The 12,982-nt window shown below is 39.3% G+C and overlaps 2 protein-coding genes across 2 annotated transcripts; one reads left to right on the plus strand and one right to left on the minus strand.

Annotated features, from left to right (window-relative positions):
- Positions 1 to 4,351: 4,351 nt before the first annotated feature.
- LOC6031142 (conserved oligomeric Golgi complex subunit 6) lies at positions 4,352 to 7,192 on the minus strand. Its single transcript, XM_001841933.2, has 3 exons — positions 6,860 to 7,192; positions 4,979 to 6,424; positions 4,352 to 4,920 (listed from the first exon to the last, which is right to left on the minus strand). Exons 1-3 carry the CDS (start codon positions 7,070 to 7,072, stop codon positions 4,690 to 4,692), a joined length of 1,890 nt encoding a protein of 629 aa, XP_001841985.1. The 5' UTR covers positions 7,073 to 7,192; the 3' UTR covers positions 4,352 to 4,689.
- A 3,874-nt stretch (positions 7,193 to 11,066) lies between these two features.
- LOC6031141 lies at positions 11,067 to 12,284 on the plus strand. The gene is made up of 2 exons (XM_001841932.2): positions 11,067 to 11,178; positions 11,239 to 12,284. Exons 1-2 carry the CDS (start codon positions 11,160 to 11,162, stop codon positions 12,156 to 12,158), a joined length of 939 nt encoding a protein of 312 aa, XP_001841984.2. The 5' UTR covers positions 11,067 to 11,159; the 3' UTR covers positions 12,159 to 12,284.
- Positions 12,285 to 12,982: the final 698 nt, after the last annotated feature.

The raw sequence follows: 12,982 nt of genomic DNA on the forward strand, positions 1-12,982 counted from the left end.
GAACGCTCCCACTCTGTGTGTTGTTCGCTCTCTCTGTCACTCGGGTTTGTTTATGTGTGTTTCTTTTTTTGAGGTTTGTTTGAGTCACGGATGACAGTTGGAATTTTGTGAATGGTCATAATTTCTAACGAAAAATTGAAAAAATGACTTTAAAAAATTTTATGTTTAAATCACTTTTAAAATTTTCAAGCATAAAACAAATTTACGTAATTTTTCCCACCGTGCAGCATTCCCGTTGTTCCGCGGTCGGTCGGGGTGTGTGCGTGTGTGTGCGTGTTGGCGAGGGGCACGGCCACCGCCACCACACGCACACATGCGCGCAACCCACCGCCGTGGAAAACAAAAGTGCGATGCGATGACAGTTTGCGTTGGAATTTTTGTTGTTTTTTTTTCGTTCGCCGAAGAAACGTCAACACAAAATTTACGGATGACGTTTCTCGGAGAGGTGTCAAACGAGGGGTGTGATGCGAGTGGTGAGATTGGTGGATATGTGAAACTGGGGCAAACTGGGCAACATGAAGGCCCTTTAAAAATATTAAATTTAAGATCTAGAGTTTCTTTTTTTAGGTCATAATCTGTTGTCTTTCCTTTGTCTTTGCGCCACGAGAAATTTAATGTACTTTTCGAATCTACATTGTCCCAGAAGGGTCATTTTTTCATTTAGAACAAAATTTTTCATTTTAAAATTTCGTGTTTTTTCTAACTTTGCAGGGTTATTTTTTAGAGTGTAACAATGTTCTACAAAGTTGTAGAGCAGACAATTACAAAAATTTTGATATATAGACATTAGGGGTTTGCTTATAAACATCACAAGTTATCGCGATTTTACGAAAAAAAGTTTTGAAAAAGTTACTTTTTGCGTTTCTCTTTGTTTCGTCGTCCGTGTCTGTCGCGGGTGACCATGAACGGCCATGATCGATGACGACCAACTTTTTTAAAACTTTTTTTCGTAAAATCGTGATAACTTGTGATGTTTATAAGCAAACCCTTTATGTATATATATCAAAATTTTTGTAATTGTCTGCTCTACAACTTTGTAGAACATTGTTACACTCTAAAAAATAACCCTGCAAAGTTAGAAAAAACACGAAATTTTAAAATGAAAAATTTTGTTCTAAATGAAAAAATGACCCTTCTGGGACAATGTAGATTCGAAAAGTACATTAAATTTCCCATAAAATGACATGTTCCAAAATTTTTTACAGTCGAGTAACGGAAAATGGGAGAATTTTTAAAACTTTTTTATTGTTTTTTTCGATGAAAAATACGTTTTTTCGGAATTCTGAGTACGTCATCAAATCGGGCGTCTAATTTTACATAAAAGTCCCTTTGATGCCAAATTTCTATCTCATCACCGTTTCAGGCTGCAAATTATTGAAAAACACCTCTTTTTTCGCATGTTCAAAAATGGAAGGGGTCGTACCGCCCCTCCGTCACGAGATATCAAAAAACGGACCTCGGATTCGTGATCAGGGACAAAAGTTACCCCTTAGGACAAAGTTTCACGCAAATCGAAGAGGGGTCGGGGCAACTTTTCCCGATTTCGTGTGAGTTGGTAGAGAATTACCCGTATGAAAGATTATTCAGGACAACATGAATAAATTATTACTGGATGTCACATGAAAGAACAACGGTGACGTAGCGAAATTTGCAAATTAAAAAAAATGAATCACAAACTCAAAAAATTTAAAACACATAAATTAAGAAATCAATAATTAAAAAAAAATAAAGAAATTATAACTTCAAAAATAAGTAAAATTATCTCTAAATTGTCTAAATTTGAGTTTCTATCCTAAAATATGACTTCAAAAAATGTGTATTTTTTATGATTCAAGATGGCGAAGAAATCAAGAATTTAAGAATTTAATAATTTATGAATTTAGGAATTTAAGAATTTAAAAATTGAATCATTTCAGAGTTTCAGACTTTCAGAATTTGAATTCCGACAAAACTACATCATTTTTTTTGGTTCATATAAGAATTCAAATGGTTGCGCCGTTAAAGGTACAATTTATGATTTGCCAATTAAATTTACCTATTATTTTAACACACATATTGAGTACATTCAAAATCAATTTATGATCAAAAATAATTCCTAAACAAATATTTATTTGAAATTATCAAACTCAAAAGAAATGTGTAATTTAAAAGTTTTTAAAAACTAATTGTTTTTAAAGTACATTTTTTTTTTGTTGGGGTACTAGTCGTGCTGTAACACTATGGCTTAAGTTTTATCCGGTAAAAATATTAACACTATAAAAATCGCTTTATCATTTACATGAATGAACTAAGCCTGAAATCGTTAGCATAAAAAAATCCAAAATCATTTATTCTTACAAATAATAATAAAATGCTTGATTTCACCCATTTTGCAAATTTTACGTAAGCCATCACACCAAATTGCAGTAACTTTTCAACAAGAAAGAGAAGAGAGAGCTTGCAAAAAAGTACGGGAATGGTTTTGCTGCAACTTCTACCTTTCTCAGTGCAGAAGTTCTGCCTGAGAGAAAAGTTACTTTTGTTGCAGAAAAGTACGGGAACGCTCTGCTGCCGTTTTTGTGCAGAATTGCAGAATTCTGCAGTACGGGAATAGACCTATTATGTTTACGTTTTTGCACGATGATTGCTATAGAAAGCGAAAACATTTCTTTTTGAATTTTAAAATGATTATTTATCATCTTTGGTAAAAGTAAAGTCACTAAGAGGTAAAGAATCAAAAGTTTTATCGATTGGTGTACAGCTTCCTGAGTTAGGATGCCATTTTCATATATTATTCTGAGATCCGGATTGAAATCGCGAGATTGAGGTTAGATTGCTAATTTTAAAAATTATTCCAATTTAAACTTTTCGAGTCGAATTTTGAAAAAAGTTTACAAAAAACATCAGTGCATTTGAAAAATCTGCCTTTTCACTCAATTAATTAGGTTTTGGTTGATCGAAACATTACTTAATTTTGAAAGAGATAATGAAAGAGTTAAATCGGCCATAAAAATAATATCCTCGTTTATATCAATTAAGCTCTTTATTTCTTACCTGTTCAGTTTCTTACTTGCAAATGGTTAGATTTATATCAAGGGTCGATTTTACGATAAAATAAATTAATTTCAAATTTCAAACCAATTTTCTCTCTGAAGGATGTAATGCAAACATCACCCCGAGTTTCAGAACCCCCCCGGTAGGGGGTAATTTTGACGTTTGATCATCTATTGATCGTCGGTGTAATGTGCTTTCGATATTCGCGATAGCAAGCCGACTATCACTCGGCTGCGAAAGAGAAGAGAAATTTTAAGAGACGAGTAACGCACCGAAATATGCGTCAATGATAATACGATGGTGATGGTCTGCCCCTAATTATATGTCGAGTACATACTGTTTGATCAAGCATCTGATTGATCTGAAAAAAAAAAACAAAATTATTGGCATTTTTAATTTTTATTTCATTCACACAGTTTTTAACATCGATGAAAGTTGGGGCTGAGTTAATTTTTCAAGCTTTTTTCCTCAAATTTATCAAAAAGCTCTTTTGAAAAATTGATTTAAATAAGATTTAATTGATTGATAAAACTCCTTATGTGTATTGTTGATAGAACAAACTATTGGAGTCATATTACAGCAAAATTACAATAATTTTCTTAACAAATGACAAGTTATTCGTTTTTTTCGAAAAAATACCAAAAAGCAATTTTAAGGTCAATATTTTGGTAAAATAGGAAGAAAAGTAATGTATAAACACTTTTACATTACATTTGATCATTACTTTCAACTTTTGCAATATTTAACTTAAGTTATCCAAAATATTGATCATCTTTTAAGAAAAATTGTTTAAATAAAATACCAGTCACAATTCATCACTACAAATAACCACTCTTTATGATCGTTAGCGAAATTGCCACACTTTGCAATACCACACTTTTTTTATTTTTCATTATAAACGCCTTTCCCTAAAAACTGCTCAAACTGTAAGGGGTTGTCATTCAGAACATCGTTGGAACAACAGCGAAGCTAGTAGAAAAAAACGTCGTCGAATTCTTCAATTAGACATAAAATTTTCATGATAAAATTTTGTTTTTTGAACTTTTGGTTACCGTTAATTTCAATTTTGTTACGGAAATTTCAATTGGAACTTTTGTTTTGAGACAAAAGGCGCACGATTTCCATAAATTGCTAATAAACTTAATTACAAACTAAGGTTATTTTTTTTCGAAAATGATGAAAACACAAATTCCCTCATGAATCCATTTCAGTGTTATCTACACCTATTATTCATAGTCGATTTGATGTGAAACCTTCATTTTTATTTAGAACTGGTTTCGAAAGATTATTTCCAAAACAATAGAAAACCATTTGCATCATTTCCCGTCCGGGACCAGTTGTGTAGTGATAAGCGTGGTTGCCTCTCACCCCAGTTGGACTAGGTTTCGAGACAAGATTTGTCTGATCACGCCAGACAGGGAAGAAAATTTTGGCCCGGTCTTATGTTAGGTTAGGTCGTTAGCTCAGTCCAGGTCGTCTCGATACTTTAATAAAGTGTTTTTTTTTTATCTGCTGTAATCCATTTAGTTCAGAGAGGATAAAATAACTCCTCTGGAAACTATTGGCTTGGGGTTTCGGCATAAATAAAACTTATTCTTTAGTTTTGTTGTATAAATTAAATTGATAATCTGTATCTGGAACTTAAAACCACTAACCTTAACCGCACAGCAGCTCAGCCACCTGTTCGGGCGTCTTCGCCAGGACCGTCTCCGGCCGCTCGAACCCACCGGCTGGGTCGTGGATGCGCTCGTAAATCTGTTTGTAGATGGCCACAATCACGTTAAAGGAACGCTTTTGCACCGTCGCACGGTGCACTCCACTGAGCAACAGGTTGACCTGCGGCAGCAGCAGTATTTCCGGCATCTCCAGAAAGCTGTCGAGCTTGGACTAGAATGAGTTGTGAGATTGAAGTTTGTGTGTGGGGGATTATTGGTGGGTTTTATACCATAAACAGCTGTAGATGACGCTGTTCGATCTGCGATGCACTGCTCTGCAGTACGGTGTAGATTGGACCAAGGTTAAGATTTGCGACGAGCGAGGAAGCCTGTTCCGATGTCAGCGTGTCCAGTTGGGCGTCCGATTGAGCTTGGAGACGTTCCAGTCGTTCCTCCATGTATTCGTAAATGGTTAAAACACTTTCGATTTGATACAGCGAGTTTAGTAGGTAGACGGCCATGTCGGTGGTCGGAAGGTGTGAAGCCGATTCTTGGATTGACTGAAGAAGTGGGTCGATTACGCAGGAAACGATTTTGATAATGTCGGATTGGCTTCCTTCGACCATGCTGGCCACGGATAGGATTTCTTTCAGAAGGTTCAGGAGACGTCCAACACTGAGGGACGGTACCAAATCTGTTGATGGAGGTTCTAAGCCGAGTTTGTGCTCGTTTGGTCCGGTTAAAAGTTGTTTAACTTGGTAGGTTAGTGATCGTAGGTATGAAGTCTCCGAATGCGCTTGCAGTTCGACCATGCACTGTTCAAGTTGACCACCTTTGACTACATTGTTGATGATGTTTTGATAGAAGCGCATCAGATTGGAAATTGAATACAGTACGATTGTGTCATTTTCAGAGTTCAAAATCGTTTCAACTCGAACTTTCAGAGGGTGACAAACTCCGTCAGAAATGGTCGTCATAGCCAGTTGAATCTGCTCGGTTATATCTTTATCGCACATTTTAACCAACATCAAAAGGTTCTCCTTTTCGACCGGCAAAATTTGATGAATGTAGGCAAACATATCTCCAATGTACCTTTTCGGATCATGGGCCAACATTTCAATCGGCTTCGCGCTCGAACTTCCAACAGTCAGCGCATCGATGAAACTTCTCACCACGACCGATCGCCGAGCCGTTGAATACTCATCAATAACGTACTTGAATAAAACGGGCCTTTCCTGAAGCCGTGCCATCCCCTGAATCACCAACATCCCAATCTCGTTGGCATCCACGTTCCGGCAGTGACTCTGCGTCCAACGGTACAACCGTTCCAGGGCCGCTTCCTGGTGCAGAGTCATCTCTTCCATGATATCGAGCGCAGCCGTTTGATAGCCACTCTGGAGTAGAGTTCGACAGTCGGCGTGAATCAACTGAACGTGATCTAGCACGTTGAAAAATTCCCCCGTTATCGGTTCATCCCGAGTGGCCCCGTACAGCGTTTGATGTTCCGTGACGGACAGTTGGAATCGTGATAGAAAACCCGTTGCGATTCGCTGCTGCAGCAAAAGTTTGTTGTTATCTTCCTGCAGAGTGTTGGCCTGCTGGATGAGCTCTTTCTGCTGAGCTTCTGTACTACTGAGAAGGTTTTTCATACTATCTACAGAATCGCTGACAGCGTCTATGTCCCCGCAGATATCGTCCAGGGCCAGTTTGACTTCACGGAATGCGGCGAGGAAGTTCTGTTGATTGAAATTTATGTTCTATTTACTTCAATCGAAATCTTTAAAAATCTTTTTCAGAAATAAAGAAATTACTAAATTGAGTTTCAATGAATTTTGATAATATTTCTGTATTAAGTGTCATAAAAAAATGTTTTTCAAAATTTATTAAACTATCACCATTGAAAACAAACTAGAGTTATTATTTTCTAGAAACTTCAATCGTAAAAAAACATTCCCAAAAAAAATCAAGATTCAGTGGATGCTTAATATTTTTATCATTAAGCTACATTTTATTTAATTCTAAACAAATTTTTGTTTTCGGAATGAAAAATCCTGCAAATTTTATAAAAGTTACCAGTTTACCCCACATTCCCCTTTCAATGTTTACATTTTCTCGATGACGAAAACGGAACCCAAAAGTTCCTAAAACCCCACAAATTCCCCCAAAATTACCTCATTAATCGCCAGGCTCCTCCGCTCGATCTGGCTTCGCAGGTTCCGCCGGGACTGGAGCGTGTTTTCGGTGTAAAACTGAGATAAATCCGTCAGCGCGTCTAGCGTTTCCCGATCGGAGTCGATTCGATTTTCCAAGATCTTGTTCAGCCGCTTCTGGATGTAGTCCTCCTTCGGAGGAACTCCCGTGGCGGTCGTTGCTTCCTCCGACATCGTTTCCGGCGGATTTTGGAGGTTTTTATCGGACTTTTGAACAGGAAAATTGAAACTTTGCTTTCGTGGTCACTTTTTCCTTTGCTTGCGCAGAATGAAAACAAATTTACCGATGACAGGTCAGCGTGTTGACGTTTGCAAATCAGCTTACAGTGACAGTGTTGCCATTTATTGGTAGGGTGACCATAATCTTAATATATTTTGAAAACGTGTGGGGTTTATAATATTTTTATTGAAAATCCAAATTTTGCTCTTTTCTTGAAATTTTTCAATTCCTAAATTCTATTTTTTTAATTCTTAAACGTTAATATCTCACGCGAGGTCTTGCGTGAGATATTTTCAAATAATTCAGTGTAGTTGAGTGTACACTAGCACACACTAGGGGCAAGACACAGTTAATCAATTATCTTTACACTAATTAATTTGCGCTGATTTTAGTCAATTAGCTAATTGATTAGCGCTGATTCGATATCCCATTCCCATCTTACATTAAGTAATCTTGTTGTTGAGAAATGTCATTTTGACAGTTTGAAAATAATCTTTACTTTCGTCTGAACCGAAGGTTTCTTTAAATAATTTGTTGTAAGGTTTAAACCGGTATAGGCCGGTCCCGGGCACTGCCGGAACATGGATTTCGACGTGGCCACAACCAGCAGCAAACTCAAGTCTGAGGCCTGCATAATCCGGCCAAGTTTGGCTACACAAGAAGGAGTCCAAGGACAGGGAGCTGTCGGCGAATGTGTATATAGAAGTGGGAGTGGGAGCAAAACAATGCGATAGATAAGCAGGACACGGCCTCCAAAGCAAATGGAAGCTGCCCTCGACGGATGTCCAACGAACGCTTCAGGGGGCAAAGTCCACCTGTTTCTCTTCCACAAGCTGTGCCCAGTTAAAGAAACGCATCCGGGACATGTGAGGCTACGACCGCTACCGGGCCGGAAGAATGAAAGAAAGCGGCATAAGGCCCTGCGAAGAATTAAACTTATGTGAGGAAGATTGTTTTATTTGGGGCTTCTTTTTTATCCTTTGGATTTTTTTTATGCGTTTTTTCCTTCCACCGGTTTTGAAACCAGCTGCTGCATTTATTGTTGGAGAAGACTACTACAACGGGAATGATCAAACGACCTAAAAGCTGAGGCCGGAACCTAAGTTTTACTTCCCTATCATGGAATGCGTGATGACACAAATGATTCAACAACCGTTCGAATCGAGCTACCTCCGGGAGAACCTTCTTGGAAGTCGTGACGTTGGACGAGCTAGATAAAGTATGAGATAGTGCGGCACGCTTTAACCGTTGGAGTTGATATGATCGTCAATTCGCGCCCGGAAGCGCAGATAACCAAATTATGAACATCGCTCGAAAAAGACCAAAACCACTCCCCCTTACCCATCCTTCCCCCATAAAGTTTATTTCACACGTAATCATTACATTAATTTTGAATAATTTTTTGAGGTTTCCCCATAGGATGTGTTTTCTTCATCTTCTACTAGCGTCTGTTCGATATCTCCAGCACGACCACAATCCGTTCCATGAGTCAGTCGGATCCGGAAGACAGGACTGTAAAAGTACTCGCAATGAGCCGTACGATTCTTCGCCGCAGCACAGCAACTCGTTGACCGAAATGTGTCAGCTGATTCAGATTGCAGGAAGCAGGAGGAACTCGTCATTATGGCCGTTCTTGCCTTGCCTTTCCAAAGATTTCACAAGAACCTGCCTGCGTTTTCATCCGACTAGATTCTGCACCTCTCGTTTTGGCGTTCTACAAGCCACCGATGTCGGATCAGGTCCACCTGTATGGGAGAGGGCGAGAAAAAGTTTAGAAAAATTAGATCTTCGAAGAACTACCATTCTGGTCTGGAGGTTAGATTGGATAATACATGTTTCTGCAAATGTCCTACCTGTTACTAAAGTTTGTTGATAGTGTTTTGAGATGACCATGGCCTTCATCAGCTTGAAGAAGTTGCTAGTTTCATTTCGAGTTCCTTATTTTTGAATTTCTACGACTGCAATTTGCTGGAACTCTCAGCTTGCTCTTGATTTCCGGGAGCCCGCCCGTGGCCAGGACAGGTCACCGGGGAATCCCCACGAATTCGATGACCGCAAGCAGAATTCGCACTCGTCTATCAGCAGTGTCGTCGTCAAAAAAAAATCGTCGACCCGCCGTTGTGGATGTTCCTCGAGAAGTTCCTTCGGTGTTGACGCGCTATACTCGAGCGTTGTTTTTCGGGCGAGCATTCCGACGGCCTTGGAAGTTCGTCTGTTTGTTTAGCCGCAGCACCGTCATAGTCTGGATGTAAATAGACAATGTGTATCGTGGAGGTAATTCCGCGAAGATCGGCCAGGTACATGGCGGTTCAAACAAATTCCTAAACCCGTCGTCAAATGTCGAGGAAAAGGCGCTCAACTTACCTGCACTTTACTCAGTTCTCGCTCCTTCCGGAAGGTACAAAAACAGAACATCGATATCCTCTTTCAATGAAAGTTGAAAACAAAACAAGTTTCCTCTTCCGCCACCTGGAAAAGTGGGCCATTAAGATTCGCGGTCGTTCCGGGACAGGAAGAACCAATTTGCTGCAGCAAACACACGTTAAGTAAAAGTTTGTTTGTTGTTTTGGCATTTTTGACAGATTTATCATCATACCAAGATAATTCGAGAGGGTGGGAATGCGCTAGTTGATTAGTGTTACGCTAATCAACTAACTGTTAATTTGTAATAAATTAGCCGAATATTGTAGTTGATTAGGGCATGTGTCCTGCCCCACGAGCACACACCATTTGTATTGCTGGATGTTACAAAATTTAACATCAATCTTTTTCGTGTACGTACACACGCAGAAAAATAAGGCATATTTGAATCAACAAAACGTTTTGTTGATTTGAAAATCAAGATTTTTGTTGAATCAACGCTGAACGTCAAAGCAACTTTTTCAAAACAACAAAAGTTGTTTGTGGAATTAACAAAATCAAGGTTTGTTTCAACGTAAAATCAGCGTTGATTATATTCAACAAAAATTTTGTTGAATCAAACCTCGTATAGGCTGATTCTACAAAATATTTTTCTGCATGCACGCAATACATACGTGCATTGACAAATAGAATAAGAGGATACGAATACTCACTCAGAGGATACACTCAATGTTTGAATTTGCCTAATGGACCTTATAAAAAGGTGCAGTATGAATCTAGGTTTAAATGCTACCACCATGAGGATAACCATCATGACGAAAAATTTGAGATATTTAAATAGCACGTCCAGAGATAGGCCACATTGTTTCATCCTCAGGCTTTTATTTCACGTCGCGAATTTTTTGGATTGCTACCTTTTGTTGTCCAATGCACCAAGTGATTTGTGAAGATTTTCCCGCCAGGCAGGCGAGAAAAAAAGAAAAAAAAAAGATTCTGTACTAAGCGAATTCACTAATTCGAATGGAACTGCATTCGAATGAGCGAATCCAAATTCGCTCATTGGAACGACTGGCTGCTGTCAAAAGCTTAAAACCTTGTGTTCGAAAATCGGGCCCTAAAATTAAATTTAAATTTGTGTTATTATTGTTCACAACGATAAAGTTTATTTTCCTGAGTACAATGATCCTTTGTACGACCGCAACGGATTTAAAATGAATTAAAAAAAATAGCTTCTCGGCCCTTCTTGACAGAAAAGTTCCTACTTGACGAAATTCAAATTAACGAATCCGCTCTGTACTCCAAGATTATTTCTGGAGTTTTTTTTTGATAAGGTCCAATAAACCAAATTTTTAGTTTTTGCTTTTTGGGTGTTTTTTTTTTAATACCCCTGACTCAAGGCGGTTTCAAAAACACCCAAAAAGCAAAAACTGGAAATTTGGTTTATTGGACCTTTTCAAAAAAAAAAAAAAAACTCCAGATTTTATTCAAAATTGTAGACCGCTGTTTTTATGGCAGCACTGGAGTGGTGAATTAAGAAAAATGCAGTGGTGAAATCAACGAGTTAGAATTATTTTTGGCGCGCTTTCGTTAAAAACAAGTAAGGAAGTCATCGAAGTAGATAAAAAATTTAAATTTTGTATAGCTACATTTTCTTCCTGAGTCCTCTCAAAGCTAGTGAAAATGAGTTCTTCAGAAGCCGGTAAGTTAAAATGTAAAAAAAATTACCATACTCTTCGACTACACTGATCAATTCCCCCAGGATCCTCCACTTCCGTTCCGGATTCTTCCTCCGGTCATTCCACTTCCATTCCGGACCACGAGCGCAGCTTCCCCCAACAGATGATGTTGCACGTTTACAACACTTGTGGCATTGTTCGCGCTCGGCAGCTCCCATTCTGGATCGACTTCCGGGAGCGTCACCCGACTGAGGATCTACCGTCGGCTCGCGAACTGCGGGCCATGTTCTTCGACGATGTGCTGCTAGACTCGGAAAACTACGAAGATTTTCCGTACGCGGTGATCCAATACCTGAACCCACGCTTCAACCGCTTTGATCCGGCTGTCCTCGTAGCCGGCGACGTAATCGAGGGCGAAGACTTTCAGCTGAACGTTCCGGCCGCCTTGGGAGCTGATGGCGCCGCTAGAATGTCCTTCGAACAGTTGGCCGAGTACGTCAACCGACCGGCCACGCTGGTCACTCGTAACGCACCGCTGGCTCCGTTGAACGTGCAGCTCGTGTCCACCGCCTCCCGGCCGGTGGATGACGACGGCTTACGCGTCCGCTTCGCCCAAGTTCTCAGCGAAATGATCTGGACGGAGGAGGAAAAGTTTGAGAAACCGGTGCTGGAACTGGCGGAAATCCGCGCGCGTATCGTCACCCTGGCCCGATCCGGAATTTCGCTCCTGGACATCATGGAACCGTCCATGCAGTCGTACCAGCTGATCAACGGGACGTCCGAGCCCCCCAACGTGGATCCAGAAGAGCAGGTCGTTCCTGCGATGGCACCGCCGCCGCCGCCGGTGGTGACGGACAAGTCGGCCAGAAAGCGTTGGCACTCGTTTGACGATTCCGGTTTCGGAGCGTCCCCGTCGAAGCGGTCGCGTCTGTTCACGCCGAGCACGATTAGCGCAAGGAAGGCGCGGCTGCGTCGGATCGTTTCCACTCCGGGGGACATGTAAGGGCAGACTTCTTGCTTTTGAAATTTCTTATATTTTGACAAATTTAACTCAAAGTTGATTTAAGTGCAAAGATACTGTTGGAACTCGTAGAAATCGTTTCATCTAAATTTACCCAGTTTCGTTCATAGTTACAATTTCTTCAAGATATTTATTAAATAAAATGCATAAATGCTTGGTTTGTTTTTCTTGAGAAGAGAAATGGAGCAATTCCATCTCAAATCAGGAATTTTTCTGGTACTTTTGTACCCGACCCTCTCCGATTTCAATGAAACTTTGTAGACATGTTATCCTAGGCAATTTTTGTGTATATGGAGCCAATTTTACTCGAAAATGACATTTGAGAAGGGCGTAAGTTATTTAGATGTTTTTTGTATTTTTTAATTTAAAAATGACTGTATCTAGAAGGTTGCATCGTACCAAAAAGTGGTTAAAGACAAACTTGTAGGAAATTGGACGGGCTTTCTGAAAAAAAAAAATACACTGAAATAAAAATACACGTCACTTCTATGAGATTTTTCATTTTTTAATGTTTAAAAGTAAAATTTTAAGGTGAAGTCACGTTTTTTTTGGTTCATAATTTTTGAGGAAATAGCTTAAAATTTTACAAAAAGACTCAATGCAGGATGGTCTCCTAAAAAAATACAAAAATCATTTACTAAAACTATTTTTTTGAAAAGTGGTCTAAACGTCAAAATTTTCAAAAACCGATAGTGAGAGTCGATTCTCTAGACAATTTTACATGAAAGTCTCCATATTGACCATTGTCCTAAGTCCGATCCTTGCGAAGATACAGCGATTTTAAAAATAAAAACGTTGAAAAAACA

Source organism: Culex quinquefasciatus, chromosome 3 (genome assembly GCF_015732765.1).
Source record: "Culex quinquefasciatus strain JHB chromosome 3, VPISU_Cqui_1.0_pri_paternal, whole genome shotgun sequence".
Lineage (NCBI taxonomy): Eukaryota > Metazoa > Arthropoda > Insecta > Diptera > Culicidae > Culex > Culex quinquefasciatus.